The sequence below is a fragment of the Micropterus salmoides genome, unplaced genomic scaffold (assembly GCF_014851395.1).
Source record: "Micropterus salmoides isolate LMB-PRFRI ecotype aquatic unplaced genomic scaffold, ASM1485139v1 Ms_hic_scaffold_19, whole genome shotgun sequence".
Lineage (NCBI taxonomy): Eukaryota > Metazoa > Chordata > Actinopteri > Centrarchiformes > Centrarchidae > Micropterus > Micropterus salmoides.
The window spans coordinates 5,191,607-5,209,694 of NW_024041039.1; the positions used below are offsets into that span (position 1 = coordinate 5,191,607).

Consider the following 18,088-nt stretch of genomic DNA (forward strand, 5'->3'; position numbering starts at 1 on the left):
AACCTTTAATGTGAACAATTCAATAGAAAAACAAACTGAAATCTGCGGCTGTGTTCAGAATTAACCAATCACATTCAAACTCAGGTTAACTAGAAGTCATTACACACCTGTCCTTAACTTAAAGTGACTCTGATTAATCACAAATAAAGTTCATCTGTTCTAGTAGGATTTTCCTGATATTTTCTTAGTTGCATCTCCGAGCAAAAGCCATGGTCCGCAGAGAGCTTTCAAAGCATCAGAGAGATCTCATTGTTGAAAGACATAAGTCAGGAGACAGGTACAAAAGAATTTCCAAAGCATTAGATATACCATGGAACACAGTGAAGACAGTCATCATCAAGTGGAGAAAATATGGCACAACTGTGACTTTACCAAGAACTGGACGTCCCTCCAAAATTGATGAAAAGACGAAAAGAAACATTGTCAGGGAAGCTTTCAAGAGGCCTACAGCAACATTAAAGGAACTGCAGGAATTTCTGACAAGTACTGGCTGTGTGGTACATGTGACAACTATCTCCCGTATTCTTCATATGAATGGGCTATGGGGTAGGGTGGCAAGACGCAAGCCTTTTCTTACAAAGAAAAACATCCAAGCACGGCTGAAGTTTGCAAAAGTAAACCAATCAAGTCCCCCAAAAGCATGTGGGAAAATGTGTTATGGTCTGATGAAACCAAGGTAGAACTTTTTAGCCATAATTCTAAAAGGTATGTTTGGCACAAAAACAACACTGCACATCACCCAAGGAACAGCATACCCACAGTGAAGCATGGTGGTGGCAGCATCATGCATTGAGGCTGTTTTTCTTCAGCTGAAACCGGGGCCTTAGTCAGGGTGAAGATTGAAGATTGATGTTTTGGAATGGCCCAGCCAGAGCCCAGACCTGAATCCAATTGAACATCTGTGGGGTGATCTGAAGAGGGCTGTGCACAGGTGATTTGGAGCGCTTTTGCAAAGAAGAGTGGGCAAATATTGCTACGTCAAGATATGCCATTCTAATAGCTCCTACCCAAAAAGACTGACTGCTGTAATAAAATCAAAAGGTGCTTCAACAAAGTATTAGTCTAAGGGTGTGCACACTTATGCAACAAGGTTATTTGAGGGTATTTATTTTTCATTTTTCCCCCTCAAAGATTTCAGTTTGTTTTTCAATTGAATTGTTCACATTATAGGTCACATTAAAGGTTGAAAACGTTCAGACATGATTTATCTTTGTCTCATTTTACATCATAAGAACCTGGCATTTTAACAGGGGTGTGTAGACTTTTTCTATCCACTGTATATATTTGTTAGTTAGTAAATTAAGTCCTAAGCAGCTATAAAAGTAAAACCAGGAGAAAACCTGCTGTTGCTGAGGGAAACCACAGATCTGTACTGAGTGTCGAGAGCTCTCACTCTGCTCTGAATCTGCTGGCCGTCTCTCACTTTCACCTGAGAGGAAGAGAAACATAGATTAGTGGAAAACTCTCCTTCTTCTAAAACCTGACAATCTAATAGCAGTGGTGGTGAAGTACTGCTAAATGCATGTAGCAATACTACAGTGTAGAAATACTCTGTTACAAGTAAAAATATTAGAATCAAAATATACTTCAAAGTACCAAAAATTTAAAACGTGTTATTATGCAGATTCGCCCATTTCAGAATAATAAAATGATGATTATTTAAGTATTAATATGAAAAGTATCACTAATGCTGTAGCTGGTAAAGGTGGAGCAAATTTTAGCTATTTTATATACTGCCAGGTATCTTAATTTATAATAATACATAATTTATTAGTTGATAGTGTTGAATATTAGTTGTATTTTGTAATAATCTTCAAAAAACTAGAACTGTAGCTGTTGTGCAGTAAAAAAGTACAATATTTCCCTCTGAAATGTAGTGTAATAGTAGCATAAAATGATTAAAAGTACCTCAAAATTTTACTTAATGACAATACTTGTCTGACAGTTTGGCAATATAGGCACGAAGCATAATCAATATTGTACCTTGAGCGCTGTGCTGCTAATAGCGGTGATGGTTTCACCGTGAGCTGAGATTCGAGCTTCCAGGAGATCCTGCTTCTGAAGGAGAGATTCCACCTCCGCCAGCTGGTTCCCCAGTTCACAGGAGCTGGCCTGGGACTGGAGACAGTGAGGGCGAGAGGAGGTGGGAGGATGGGGGACAGAGAGAGGTAGGAAAGTAAACACAAGAAGGAGGACAGAGAAACTTTCAAACTACATTTGCAGTTTTGCTTGTTTCAGCAGTGTATTCTCACCTGTAGTTCTTTAAGTTCCTGGGAGACGAGCTCAATGTCTCGGAGGATGCTGAGATTTGCAACTACATTTCCCAGCAGCCCCCTCTGCTCTTGGAGCTGCTGCAGTAGGTCCTTCCATCGATGGCTAATGCTCTCCTCTCTTACAAACACAAACAAATATACATGTGTGTATAAATATATATATTTACAGTATATTAATATGAAGTATAAACACAAGATGCGCTCTGTGATTAAGTTAATTAAGTTTTATTTTATAACCGCTGCTTAAACACATAAATTGTCTTGCTGCTATGCCAATGACCAATTCTACACTTTCATTCCTCCATGTCTTTCTGTCACCTCCTGATTATCTGCTCCTTGCTGTGGTAGTTTCCTCTCTCGATGGTCTTGGCCATTTCTCTCAGGGCGGTGAAGCGCGGCTCTCTGGCTAGAGCATCTGTCGCCAGGGCCTCCAGGCGCCGGCTGGCTGCCTGAGCTTCCTCCAGCGTGGAGAGACTTCGGACGTCCTGCCTCCGGATCAGACGCAGCGTGTCCTCCAGATACCCATCCCTCAGTGCTGCCTGACGAACCAAAACAGACAGATCAGGTTTAAAGAGCAACATGTAGGTGATTCCACACTTTTTTCTTTGATGAGCCAATAATGCCAAAAAGAAATACCTAGCAGACACCTCAAAATGTGCTTCATTTCTATGCTACTGAAGTTCACTTACAGTCACAAATGTAAAAAGAGACTAAGGGTCTCAGAGAAGAGCATTAAATTCTGGGACATTTAGAATTGTTAGAAACAGATGTTGTTACCTTCCTCTCAAACTTCTGGGCAAGCTGCTCCAAGTTCTCCAGGCGAAGCAGCGCCTCCTGCAGGGCTCGCTCTCGCTCATGTTCAGCTCTCTCCAGCAAAACCCAACTCTTCTCTATGTCACTCAGGGTTTTACCTTGCGGAAATATCCCATTATAAAAAAAAGTAAAACTCTTTCTGCAAGTCAATGTATGTCTATGTTTCGTAGCTATCTGTTAAGTACCTTCTGGAGGATTGTAAGCCCATTGGTTGTTGGCTACCAGCTGAGTCCTCAGACTGAACAGATGAGCTTCGATCGCCCCACGCTCCTAAAGACCGACAGAGAGAGACAAAGAAAATACTAAATAAAACAAAACTCAATATATATAAGTGACATAGGTGAAGAAGATGCAGAATATGTCAGCGCTCATTACCTTTAGACATCCCTCAATAGAGAAATGACAGCATCAGTCAATTACTTTCTGCATTTGGCAGGTGACAATAGCACCTGCCAAATGCAGTTACAATTAGCTAGTAGGCTGTAACACAGTCACTCTTACTAGCCTCTCTTACTAGAGATTGAGATAGAGAGAGACAGACAGACATATGTTCATTGTCATCAATAATCATGCCAGAATACTTTGTTTGATTTTGACAGATTTGGCCCCACTGTTTCTAAGGGGGCTTTCACACCTGAAAGCCCGACCAAGGTCCGAACCAAAGTTTATGTTTTGATACATTTTGATGCATTTGGTTAGGTTTGTTTGGTTTCAAACTGCAATTCTGCGACCACACTAAAGGACTTTAAATGACACACTTGTGTGCTGTCGTCATCATCTATGTGGGCTGCGTCTCCCTATACTTGACATCGATTGGTTTATTTAACAGTTCAGTGGGTATCTTTGACAAGAATGAATGAATAAAAAATGAGCATATGCATATTTGCCACTTTATTATTATTATTATGGCATTACTATCTGCAGCACCAACTATACTGAAGGCTCGTTCAAATTCGCAATTAAACTTCTTCGTTAACATAAACATAACATAAACATTAACGTCGCTGACAGGACAGGAGGAGAAGAAAGCAAGTGATCCTTCTGCACCTCCGTTTCAGGAGAAACCAAAGATTTATGTGGCAGTGTGCTTCTATAGTGGCCGTCTGTTTGAAAAGATGAGCTGTCACTGGAGATTTTTAATCATGTCCTTATTTCAAGGCATTTCTCCGTGAATTTGCTTGTTTCCGGTTTACATGTCAACAGCCAAACTTCCTGTTAATAGTCTGAAACAAACCGAACCATGGTTCAGTTTGATCCGGACCGAGACTACCTCTTTTCGTCGGACCAAATTTCGTCTGTTTGGTCCGGACCATGGTCCCTGGGATCACACCTGAGACTCAGCTCCCAGGGTGACACAGGACAGGTAGAGACGGAGCTGCACTTTCTAACCTCATGCCAGAAATATAAAACACTCAGACAATAAACTTTGCAAACATTTCCCAAATCTACCCCGAATTCAAATTTATATCAGATACACAGAAACTCCCCTATTTACTGGGAGAAATGCCCAAATGTCAAATAATTGCTGCAAAATATGTCTCCTCATGCCATGAAGTGAGGACAACCAGTGGAACCTCAGACTGATAAATAATTGTCCAAATTTTCTAATTATTATTATTTTGATTGTTTGATATTTTAGTAATTGTTTTGTTTTTAAATTTCACATTTGATACTGATTTCTTTTTTTCTTTTTTATTATCATTATTATTTAATCAATTAATTCTTTTTTTTATTTGTTGTCTGTTAATACACACACACGCTCTTACAGTTTTATTTTATTTTTTTAATATATTTTTATTTTTCTAACACACACACACACACACACTTTAATTACTTTACGCTTTAATTACTTGTTTAATGAAATGTATGGGGTTGATTGTTCTTATGTAGTTTGTATGATGCTTTGGCAATATAGTTGTTATACATTCATGCCAATAAAGCTAATTTGAATTTGAATTTTTGGTTGGGACCAAACTGAAAAGTCACAAAGTCCGGACCAAATGAGGTAGGTGTGAAAGCCCCTTTAATTAACTTGCCTGGTAAAATAAAAATAAAATAATAATAAAAAATGTAGTGGCTAAAACATGACAGAATCAAAGCACGTGATAAAGTGAAACTGATAAAGTGAAACTTAAGTCTGAGCAGGTGAAAGGAGATATTTGATGGTTATGATGGTGTCTTACCTGGTATTTAGGAGGTTTCTCCACAGTTCTGTAGGTCTTGAAAGCCATCGTCAGCTTCTGCACCTCCCTCACAGAGTTTGGGAATCGTCTGTCATTCAGCTGCACCACCTTCAATCAATCAGTCAGTCAGTCAGACAGTAATCAGTCAGTCCATCAACAAGTCATGTTTTTTGGTTACCTTGGTTTTGATCCAGTGAAGCAGACCTGAGACCATTCTCTCATACTGGACCTTCATGTCATCCAACTCCATCAGCATCCCAACTATCTGAGGAGGACATTTGGGAAAATTCTGAATTACTCCACTGCCTCATTATTGCACAGAAGTCATTACTGTTACAATACTGTGAACATCAGGTAACAGAAAACTTTAATGGCTAAAGTTGTCATGATTGTTAGAATATACTGACACATAATGATGCCGTCTTGACTGACACTTTTTTTTTTAAACAAACAGGGTTAATGCAAGTTAAGGTAAGTTTTTCACTAAAATTACTTTAACAATTAATAGATTACAATATAGTATTTGATTAGTTTTCCGTCAGCTGACTAATCAAGTATTGTTTCAGCTGTACCTTCTATTTTATACATGTGTGAAAATGAGACGTATTGTGGAGATTTGCTTGGTTTATCCACAGCATAATACAAATACCAGTTTCCCAACTTGTTATTGGTTACCATACCAATTCTTTTGGCTTACAATGGTTTTAAACAAGACATACATTTTAACCTGGTTGAACTGTAAAACATTTCAGCACACTCAGCCATTTTTTATCTAAAATACATCTAAAAAGAGCAACAATTGGTCATGTGTCAACATCAGACACAGCCACATTAAGCTGTGTGTCATCAGCATAGCTATGGAAAAGATCCTTAGATTAATCCATTAAGAATCTCACGTTATTTTAGAGGGTTTTCTAGTGAGACAAAGAACTCAAACACACTAAACAACAGGCTGAAGTAAAGACACATAACAAACCTTATGGTGGGATCTGGTGGAAGATTCTCTCCTGTACTGCCTCTTTATCCACTGACCACTGAGATGTCCCCCCACTGACATACTTGTTAACGCTGTACTGTACAAACACGTACAGCACATAACCCAGCTAACACCTTGAAATACCTGGAATGCACCTAGACACAAATCCTGAACACTTTTCACCAACTGAAGATCCTAAATTCTAAAACAGAAACACTTTTATCATGTACAGCTGCAACGATTACTTGATTAGTTGTCAACTGTTACATTAACTTCTTAAATGTAAATATTCTCTGGTTTCTTTGCTCCTGTATGACAGTAAACTGAATAGGACGTCATCTTGGGCTTTGACCACCACTTTCTGACATTTAAAAATAACTAATCAAGAAAAGGAAAATCACTATAAATATCCTTGAACATACAAGGTACAGCTCTTCCTTAAAATATACAGTATAATGGAGGAACTCTCTTCTGGAAACCTTGATCACACCTGAAACACACCTGTGAACTCTAATTTAAACATCTTTTTTAAACCTTTTAAACACTCCTGGACCTACTGCATACAGTATTACTGTTGGAAATGTTTCTAGATACCTTGACCACACATGCAACACACATCATACACCTGCTATCATTTGGGACCTGGAAAGTCTTTGTCCAAATCTCTACACAGCCACAATATACCTGTCCACACCTGGAATCACCACTACAGATAAACATGTAGGTTGCTAGATACGTGCCCATATGCATGTGACACACTTGAACCTACTTGGTGGAAGTAAACCATCGTTATGTGACCCCAGATAAATCACTAGACATACCTGGTTTATCTGGCACAAAAGCAGAGCTCCAGACATCACAGCACAACATTAGGAGGTCAGTGCATCAATAAATCAAAATGTTAAACACACACTGGATGTCACTTAATTAAGCAGAACTTTTTAATTTACTGATAAGATAGCCAGCTCACCATAACCAAGATTGCACATTTTCTCTCAGTATATCTCATCATTTCAGCTGAACCTACAACATTTGTGGTTCCACCATAGGGAAGAAACTTTTAACACCACATCAAACACCTGTATCAGCCCAAAGCCGGCTGAAATCTCTACCAAGCTAAGAAACACAACAGCTGTTCAGTGTAAAAGTAAAGCTAAAATGAAGCGGTACAGTGAAGAAAACACTGTTAGCTTTGCAATCTCTCAACGCACATACAGCAAATATGTGAGCTCACCAAACCAACAGAGGTAAGTGAAAACAACAGACCGAGCATGACAACAACAAAAAACATCAAATGCCTCCTCTTAAATCCACAGAAATCCTTGGTATGTTAGTTTTGACTGAGCTGACCCAAACTGCACAGACTAAAGACACTGTCCTGTTTCTCTGAGCAGGTGCAAACAGCAGGTAAAGGTGTGAAGTTTCAGTGTTTAGCTCAGTAGCTGTTTGTTTGTGAATGACTCGTAATGTTTCTGCTGCAGCCTCCAGCAGCGTCTGCTGCGTGTGTGATCTAATCTTATTGGCTTAGTGTCAGCAGCAACGCCCACTGTCACCTACGCAGGATAAAAAGGCTTCATTGTCACCTGACCAATTAACATGCAACATTACTACTATTAATCCTATATATCTTAATTTAATTATGTAATTCTGTTATTAATTTGTAATTTAAAAGGTGTAATTATTGTTCTTCTTTCCATTTACTTTACTTGATGCCTTTTCTTTAAATTCAATAGAATTACGTTCTATTTACGTAGCACCAATTCATGATAAAAGTTATCAAATTGCACTCATTCAGACAGTTACAGTTTACATCTTACTTGTTGCTGCAAGTGTCAGAGTTAAATTTCCCCAGATTCTGTCTCTTACACCCGTGAGATGAAATACATACACTTAGAATTAATGTTTTATGGCAGCTATTTGTTGTCTACTGCTGTCTTTTATTTAAACTCACCTATAGTGTTGGTGTGAACAGTGATGTGGGTTCTGTGTGTCAGTGGGTGACTTCCCTTCAGTCCTGAATTTAATCCAGCAGTAATCCACACTGACTGACAGGCAGGAGGAGGATCTTGATGGATTAGAGAAAGTCCCCATTGGACTACAGGCACTGAATGTTTCTACAGTTACCTGCATGTAGACTAGGGGCCAGAATTACTAAAGGTTTGTATGAGTAAAAATGTGCTTCCTTCCCTAGGTATTTACCCCATTGATGTGATATGTACTGTGAGCTCTTACTAGTATTTATTGCTGCTTTTACTAGTATGTATTGTCAGTTGTAGATCTGTAGTTGATGCTCTGTTGATGCTTGTATGTCTGCGTCTGCCAAATGAGTAAATGTAAATGTACTTCTACAATCTTAGGCAGGATGGGCAGGTACAGACGATTTCCACATACTGGGACCCACTGAATGAAACAAACCGAGGTTTTTAGGCAGTGACTGCTTTCCCTCCCGACTCTCCATGGCGGAAACCATTAAAACAGCAAAAACCCTCATTTAAATAGTGCCACCTCTACTCTGTTTGCACCTGTTGTCATCTAAGCAACAATTCTTAGTTGATCACCCATAACAGGTACAACAATTACACGTGCAATATTTTAGAATGCACACGCAATTTAGTACTCTTTATTCGGGATGTTAGTAAATCGGCCCCAAACTGTTTTATCAGACAGAAAGCTGCAGTTCCTAAAGCAGCCGGCAGGGGGTGAAAAAGTCCACAGTTTTGTACCATGCCTCTGACATCAGGGCAGCATATGAACACTACTATGCCATAACCACGTCTTCTTTTACTGCCACTACTACGTCTACTACGGTAGCGGCTAAATACAAACTTAAAGCCACTGAGGGTTGCATAGACAGGCCTCTAACTGATGCGCTCGCCGCACCGCCATAGCCAATAAGTGTCTAATGTTTTGTTCAGATTTATTGTTCACCGCCGGTCTGGTCTTTTGGTGAATGCAAAAATCTATAACACAGTCCACGAACATCCATTCAATTAATTTTGGTGAAGCAGTCAAAAAACTACAGGTGCTCCGCCTCTGTTTAGCAACACCTGTCACCTCAGCAAAGGTTCCTACATTTCTACTACTACTACTGCCACTACAATATCTATAGTGAGCTAGTTTTAAATAGGTACTTTATGTGTACTTAGCTTGTTTTTTTGTAAGCAGGTACAAGCCAGAATGGTTTGGAACAACTGGTTTAGTCTCTGATAATGTGTCTTTCATAAGCTTTTAAAGGCTTGTGATTTCTTTATAAGTCAATCTTTAAAGGAACTACTAGCTGTCAGATGAAAATGGTGTTGTAAAAGTTAAAAAGTAGCATGAAATGGAAAATACTCACGTAGGGTATGTCAAAATTGTACTTAAGTACAGCATTTTAATAAAATTTAATTATTTACTTTCCACCACTGTAAAATTCTCAGCAACAGTGGGACGTGTGTTTCTTTCTCTCCTCCCGTGAAGCTGTATAGTAACCTGTCCTTTATAAAGGTGATGCATGTGTTGTAGTGGTTAAGTGATTCCCCCTGATGTTGCTTCAGACCTTAGCGAGTCTCTTCTGAAAGGTCTGGCCCTGCTTCATCTTGGAGAAGTAGTGGTAGTACAGGGACACGTAGGTCATGATGGACTTCTCGTCTGGATGAGGGACCACAATGTCCTCCACCTCCAGCAGCTGCATGATCCCAAACTCCCGCTCCGCCAGGGAGAAGGCGTGCTCCAGATTACGATGGGGGTCGTCGCCATGAAGACGGCGGTAGTCAAACAGATCAGGTCTGGGATGGAGAAAGAGAGAGAGACATAAGATTTAATAGAGAGTAGAAGAAGTGAGTGTGTGTCTGTGTGTTGGTGAGGGTGCGTGTTACCGGTGTGCGTGGATGAGGGCGTTAAAAGCGAGTCCGTTCCTCCAGCTGGAGGAAAAGTCATGCACGTCAACGCCGTTGTAACCTGACGTTTTCCTCTGACACCAGATCAGCAGAGCCTCCTTCGCCGAGCGATGAGCCACGCTAGCAACACCACCCGCCTGAGGCAGAGAAGGGAACAGAAAAGGAAAAGACAGGAGAGAGGAGAAAGGGAAATAAAATTAATAAGGGAAAGAACATGAAAGGAGAGACAAAGATAAGGACAAGACAAAGAAAGGAAAGGGATGGAGAGGTGGAAAGAAAATGAAAGGACAGATATGAGAAGACAGGAGCGGAGATGAGAGAAGGTGAGGAGAGAGAGAGTTGAGAAGATAAAGACGAGAGAATGAGGACAGGAAAGTAATGCAAAGACAGACAAAGAAAAAGACGGAAAGAGGAGGAGGATAATAAGAACAGGAGGAGCAAGGAGACAAAAGGAAGAGAGAGAAGCAACAGGGGAAAGAAGGCGTAGGAAAAATGAAGAGAAGGAAACAAGCAAAGAAGGGAAAGCATTTAGACAGGAAAGGGAGCAGGGACAAAAGGAGGTGAAGGATAGAAGCAAGAAAAGAGGGAGAGGAGAGAGAGAGATGGGAAGAAGAGGAGAAGCAGAAGGCCAAGAAGGAGAGGACATGTTGTTGGATTCATTCACAAAACTTAAATAAAAAAAGTTTAAAATCTTCATATTTGCACACGTTACCTAAACAGAAAATGAAGCGTATTCAATTCTTGCCAGAATGAAGGTTGTGAATTTGATTGCCTACCTCGTCCAGGTTAATGGGTCCGATCTGGAACCTGAGGATGATGATCCACAGCAGACCCAGGATCAGCGTACGGTCCCCGTCCACCACGTTCTCAGGACCGATCAGATCCACCCGAATCTGACAGGAAAGAAAGTGGTTGGTTTGTGTAGAGCAGAGGACAGTCTCAGACTGTGTGGAGACAATATGAACCTTCACTCTGATGAATTTACCTGTTTTATTTACTCCATTTTGAGACAAAATAACGTCTGTAATGCAGTAACATAAACACAAGATGGCACCAAATACAACGCACTAAAGAGGCCTACAGATGTAAATCATGACGGACCCAAAAAAGTCCTGATCTTTGGGTGACACCTGCTGCCACTCTTATTGAATCAGTTTCTGTTAGAATGACAGAAACAATAAAGCATGTTGTTTTCTTGTATAGTGACTGTAAAACTGTTTATTGTGCACATTAGTGTACCATACAGTTTTGGGACACAGCTTTTTCCTTCTTGGGCAGGGGTTTATTGAGCGTGTTGAATAGAGTAGAAACCATAACCAATGGGCTTAAACCTGATACTGTGCCCGTCAGGTTTAGATCTCACCCCATTGTCTGCATGAGGCGGCAAATCAAAGGCAAGGAGAAAAGGACAAGAGGTGTACAGGGATGGACTTTACCCTGGTTTATAGGTCTCTGAATGATGCGGACAGGTAAGTTACTTTTGTTTTAAGGAAGCTGATGGCGATGCTATTGTTCTCCAGACAGTGGACTCTCAGTTTGCGGCGGCTGGGCGGAGGCAGCTTCTCCCTGGAGATGAGCTCCAGCAGACGAATCAGAGTGATTCCGGTCTTCAGCTCTGTGTAGACGTCAGTCAGCTCCAGGCTCTCCTGCAGGAGGTGAAGACAGACAACTTTATTGTAATTTCCACGGGAGGAGGACTGTGGATTTTCCACATCATTTACATTATTATTCCAAAGGCATCTGTATGTTCAAATGGGTGCCTGACTACCTTTTAAGTAGTAATGAATTAATAATATAATTAATATATTAGTACTTAAGTCAGTTATTTGAATACTTCTTCCACTGTTGCATATTGTACAGTCTGAGTAGTAAGTATACAGAGAAGCTACACAGTGTTTAAGAAAACATCCAACGAAGGTTAAAATCAAGGGCAACTGGACTTGGTTGAAGATACTGGAAGACGTTTCGTCCCTCATCCAAAGGACTTCTTCACTTCTGACTGACTGGCAGTGAAACTCAGCTATTTAACCTCAGTGGGGTCGTTTGCCAGGGTCATCGATACCGCTGGTTCGTTAGTGTTCCTGGTTGCTGTAACGACAGTCGTAATGACTACCAGTGGCCAAGACTGAACCACCATCGTTGTCTTCACCTGAGGCCAATAGGTTACGTTTGTTGAGTTTCCTGGGAAGTGATGAAAGTACAGCATTGTAAGTGGGGGATAAGTGGTGGCGTAGACCCCCTCCTCTGTTTAAGAAAACATGTTTACGGCTCTGTGACATGCAGGAAGTTCAATGTGAAAAGGCAAATTTCCCTTAAATCATCCTGAGAGTCGAGAGCTTCTTCCCCCCGAAGTGTGTTACATAACGTCCCTGTCCCGCCTTGTTCAGGACATCCTGGTTATCAACAGGTCAGGTAACATCTTAAAGCAAAAAGCAGCACGTTAAGTGGAGAAATTCATACAAATAACAGGAGTGTCTGTCCTAATTTATACATCGAAGTGTTTGTTTCAAGACTAGATTCCAATGGAGGTACAGCTCGTTTGTCAGAACCTCTCTGAGACTGAAAGTCCAACAACTCTTTCCACACGAGAGGTTTAACTTCCGTGACTACAGAGACTACAGTCCTCCTGATACCGGTCTTCTAATTCAAGACTCCGCAGAGATTTTGATGCTATTCCCTGTTTTGTATAATTTTAAACAGAATATATTGGGGTTTCCCAAAAGAGGACATCTGAAGAAATCAGCTTTTCATTATTTTCTTACATTTATAGACTGTACACTTTATTGTATAAAAAATTATACCGAAACATTGATTGTTAATAAAAGTAAGTTGCTGCACTAGTGAGAAATTTTTGCTGAACACTTTTAACAAAAAAAACTGGTCTGATGGAAGCGCTGTATTCAAACTAAACAGAAATGTACCTGAGCTGAAAGTTATTCCATTATGTCTTTAAAAACATAAAACCTGATTTCAGGTTAAAAACAACATAAAAAAAAGCATATATGTTCTTCAATTGATGACTGAATTGACATATTAAGGATGTATTTAGGATGGAACAGGAGAAGTGTGAATTGATTTTATTTTTTTCAGGGGGTTTTAGTTTTGCTTTTATAGTATTATTATTACTCATTTTATTATTTTCTGTGTTGCAACATTTTAACAAAAGGCATGGACAGTCAGGGTTTACTACATTATTTATATGTTGCTTTGGTATATCCAAATAAAGAAAACAGAAGTAGTACATGTGAATTTGCAGCTAGCATCATTCTTGTTAGAGTTTTTATCTCCATCATGTTGTTTCCATCCTGTCAGTTTTTATTGTCAGCAGGACATCTATAATGGATTGGATATAATGGTGGGAGATTTTGGATTTCTGCCTTGAGACAATGAGTTGTAGAAAGCTGATGTTGAGTGATGTGTTTGGGTGTAACACAGAGCTGCTACTATTCTAGGGATTCTGTTTTCTTGAGATTATGCAGTATATGTGGAAACAGGGCTATCTGAGCCTTTTATAGAATCACCTTGGTTTAATTTCCTGTTGCCATGAAATCCCCATGTTACACAGAGTTCATCACATCCAACACAAAATAGGACACCACTGAAAAGCACCATTAACCCCATCAGAATATAAGTGCGTCAGTCTGTCAATTTCTTCTTTATTAGTAATTTGGTTTATTAAATATCAGAAAATGGAGATAAATGTCTATCACAATTTTCCAGAGCCAAAGGTAAAATCTTCTAATTGCTCATATGACAAAAGTGCAAAAAGAAAAAGTGTTGTGTTTCCTGTCTAACAATACTGAGATAACCAGAATTTTATCTACTGGGAAGCGTTTTAGCTTTTAAAAATTAGGCTACCTGTATGATACTCAATCAATCGCTTAGATTGAACATATTAGGCCTATATAATTGGATTATTATGGAGCTGTACAGTATTTTATATATTGTTAGTTAAATCTATGACAACACATCACATATTGTACATATAAAATTTAAAGTTAACGTTAAATCTCAAATAGTTTAACGTTACATTATGGAAATACCTGAGTGAAGTAGCTCATATTTTACTTTAACGTTAGTAACTTACAGTATGTTACTGTAGTATATTGACTTCTTTTTTATTTAACTTTCATATGTAAACCATCTCAGCTTGCAAATTGAACTAATAAGAAATAATTTCGCTGTAAACTAACGGTAAGTTCAGTCAGTTAATGCTAGCTTACAGCGGCTGTTAGCTACTGAAGCTAATTGCACTGATGCTAGCTAGAGAAAATATTGCACACAAAGCCTAATTTCGCCCTGGGCAAACATTTATCACTCTGGACAGACTTGAGATCACCAGAGAAAACCACAAACATGATTTAAATATACAATCTGATGGCGGATAACATCTAAATAATCACGTTTCGATAAACATCTAACGTTCCGGTTTGAGTTGGGGACACTGAGAATGTCGTAACGTTACTGCGCTATCGATTAAACCCAAAGTTTCAGACATTCACGCATCTTAAGCTCATTACGGGGAAAGCGAGAGAAACTCAGACTCACTGGAGAAAAAACAATCTTTTTAGCGACTTCACAGGCGGTGTCAGCGGAGTGTTTAGTGACAGAAACTACGATTTAATCCGACTGACTTTAATTAAACTCCATACAAACCTCCACACAGAGGGCGGGAACTCTTCCTCGCCGCCTGGTTGCTTGGAGTGCTGCTCAGCAGCAGTGAGCTCGGTGCTTCCCCCGGTGGACACAATATATATTACAATAACTATAATTAATCAATATATTGGCAAAAAGTATGTGGACACGTGCTTTTTGACTGTTTTTCTTGGTCCCCGTTTCCACTATGAAATTAATAGTGAAAACAATTATTGACTGTGTTTATTTATATTAATTTATAATTGTTTTTAAATGAATGCATTATAAAAAAAAATCAGTGAAGAAATAATGACAAATAGACAATTTATTTAACCCCAAATTATTTCTTTCAATTAATAAATAATATTATGTTAGAGGCTATTTCTGATGTTTACTTTGACTTTGTTGTCGATTGATCACTCATATAGCCTAAATATACACTTTGCTGTATGAAAGGTTGCTTTTTAAGTCGACCTTATGTTAAAGGTTTTGGCAAGTTATAAATTAATTTCTTGTGAATAGTTGTGACGGGGTTTATAAGATGTTTTCAGATGGCTTGGATCCGCGGGGTCGCTCTGCGCTTCTCATCAACAGACAGGCAAACAAGCGCTCCACAAGGTAACCACGGCAATGGCTTCTGTGTAACTGGTGCGATCCCGTGAAACTGTCGTTGTCCTTGAAACTGTTGATCTGAGTTTCCTGAATAATATAAGTGTTTCTTTAACAGTCAGGCCACCAGGTCTTAAACAGGCAGCGACCTTTGCTGCTGTCCCTTATTCATTAGAAATTGTTAAGTATGGTAAAAATTAATACAAAATAATTAATACAGAGTAATAATAATAATTATTATTATTCAGTAATAATAAAATAATTCATCATCATCATTTCTTCAGTCATTTTAAATTTCTCTTTTTTTTTTGTCATTCCATTGACACATCTTCAAATTAAGGAAAGCCAACCTTAAATTAAAAGTTCATGTGTGGACAGCAAGAATTTAAAGCTATAAATTAAACTGCTAACAAAGCAGTGTACCAATACCCACAGCGTACAAATACAAAATTTGAGCCAACTCAAAACCCAACTAGTATCATACAAAAAACACTAATCCAACAACTCAAATATGAAAACCTTCAGTAGGCCTATAGTAACAAAGCAAATAAATATCTGGCAAACCTATTACATGCAAAAAAGAGAAAGCTAAAATTTAAGGAAAGGCAACCTTAAATTAAAAGTTAATGTGAGGATGGAAACAGGACAGAGTGAGAGCTCTGCATTTTCCCTTCCCTGCTGCCATCCTGCAGAAATCCCAGAAGAATTCTGGGAATGAAGAGTAGATGCAGGCCTCACTGTTCAACCAACAGCTGGCATCTACTTATCAGAGAAAACGCAATAACAAACCCATAACTATACATGAACCGACTAGAATCTGTTAAACCTGCCAACAGGACAAGAGACAGAGCAACAACACTGCAGAGGGTGAAACTGTGTCAGTTATCACGACTTATGATTAATGTGTGTTTGTATATGTGCAACCAGCGGACGGACTGCAGTTAATAGCCTGTTATCGGACAGGAACGTGGCTCAGAATGATAACAGACAAGGAGGAATAACACTGACATCATCACTGCAGCCATAAAATGTTTTCATTTGTTAGATCCAGAGAGTTGAGCAATACAAAGCAGACACAGAGAAAGATTCACAGCCAGTGGTGGAAGATGTGTTCAGATCCTTCATTTAAGAAAATGTTTAAGAAAAGTACATTTATGAAACTATTCCACTACAAGTAAAATTGCTCCAAATTGGCCGAAATTGAAAAGGAAGAAAGTAAATACTACAGATTCTTGTAACTGACCCTGATTCAGGACTCAGAGGAACATTAATGTGCTGAGTTGATGTTCCCTGGATTAATGGTGCTTATAGTAAAAACAACACTAATGAAGCTGCATTTGTCTTCAGACTGATTCAACAACAAACACACAGACAGAGAGCCAGCATGGAAACACATACTGTACAGGACCTGAAGAAGACGCTTTACTTTGAAAGCCCAGTGTTGAAAGTATTTTTAGACAAACTTTAGTTGTTTAATGTAACTGAAACCAATGAAAGTCTAGTTCTAAAGCTGATGGTATGAGTTGGAAACAGACAGTGGAGGAAAGTATACTAAATCTATTTACTCATTGAATTTATTTTATTTTTGTATTTGTATTTATGTGGGTACTGTAAAACTTTAGTTAGTAGCCCAGGCTTTTATTTGTTTAAATCCCTGAACTCACTCTGCCTGTATTTGGGACAGGCCTTTAATTCCTTCATCATGCTGGTAAATCTGAATAAATTAGACTTTGGGTTTCATTGTTTTCATAAAACAAAGTCTATACTGACAAAAGTTTAAACATTTCCATCTGTATGTGCGATCTAAGCAGCTTAGAACCTAGTTCAAGCAGGTGCCCCGGTGGGCTTCAAGAGGTTTATACATCCAAAGAACTTCTATAAAAAAATAACCAGACATCTAATTGAGACCTGTGTTTACATGTATTCATTTAGCTGATGCTTTTATCAAAAAGCAACTTACAATTGCTGTTTATGTCAGAGGTTGCACACCTCTGGAGCAAGTATGGGTTAAGCATCTTGCTCAGGGACACATTGGGGGTGTGTAACAGTGGGGAGTTGAACCCATGCAGTTCCCTCACTCCACCGGTATGTGTCTTATCCACTGCGCCATCGGGTTTGAATCCACTGTGAGACGCCAGTGTGTCAGCTAAATGAATGTAATGTACCTTCCTCTTCCACTACTGGAAAATGAACACATTTCCTCACTTCCCTCTGGTTGTTACTGTTCATGATAGTTTTGGTTTTATTTAACAACTACAGATAAGTTTTTTTGTTTTAATATAAACTATTTTCAGGTCATATGAACCAAATATTTTGTTCTACATCTCTTCCTTTCTCACCCCGTTCTTGGAGAAGACGCTGTTCATCCACTTGGTGAAGGTTTTCTTCTGGACTGTCATCCTCTGCTCCTGCAGCTCCCTGACTCGCCCCTCCCCGTCCTCCTCGCCCTCCATCCTGATGGGCTAAAAGCACACAGAGAAAAGTTTCAAAGATGCATCAAAATTATTCACCTGAGCTTTATTCTTTCCAGTAAGAACATACAGCATACAGCATGTAGAGTTGTGTATGACACCAAACATTACAATGCAGGAAATATAAAGATAAACCCAATATGTACAAGTATTATCATGCAAAGATGTGAATTCTCAGATTATACACAAACATAAACGTGCATCTCATTAACTAATCAGAGTGATTAGCAATCACAGACGTGGATGAAGC

General features: G+C 39.1%; 1 protein-coding gene across 2 annotated transcripts in view; it reads right to left on the reverse strand.

The window, feature by feature from the left end:
• The window catches only part of sptbn5 (spectrin, beta, non-erythrocytic 5), a 65,431-nt gene extending 47,608 nt beyond the window's left edge, over positions 1-17,823 (reverse strand). Inside the window, exons 1-13 of one of the 2 annotated variants that reach the window (XM_038729087.1) lie at positions 17,707-17,823; positions 11,602-11,769; positions 10,900-11,016; positions 10,103-10,260; positions 9,784-10,012; positions 5,448-5,534; positions 5,270-5,377; positions 3,272-3,356; positions 3,051-3,184; positions 2,592-2,812; positions 2,253-2,391; positions 1,984-2,118; positions 1,341-1,429 (exon numbers count right to left, since the gene is read on the reverse strand). In XM_038729087.1, the coding sequence (XP_038585015.1) occupies positions 1,341-1,429; positions 1,984-2,118; positions 2,253-2,391; positions 2,592-2,812; positions 3,051-3,184; positions 3,272-3,356; positions 5,270-5,377; positions 5,448-5,534; positions 9,784-10,012; positions 10,103-10,260; positions 10,900-11,016; positions 11,602-11,769; positions 17,707-17,820 (1,784 nt within the window). In that variant the 5' untranslated portion in view covers positions 17,821-17,823. Of the gene's footprint in view, positions 1-1,340; positions 1,430-1,983; positions 2,119-2,252; positions 2,392-2,591; positions 2,813-3,050; positions 3,185-3,271; positions 3,357-5,269; positions 5,378-5,447; positions 5,535-9,783; positions 10,013-10,102; positions 10,261-10,899; positions 11,017-11,601; positions 11,770-14,671; positions 14,735-17,706 lie in introns of those variants that run through there. The other variant, XM_038729088.1, reaches the window with a different exon arrangement.
• Positions 17,824-18,088: the final 265 nt, after the last annotated feature.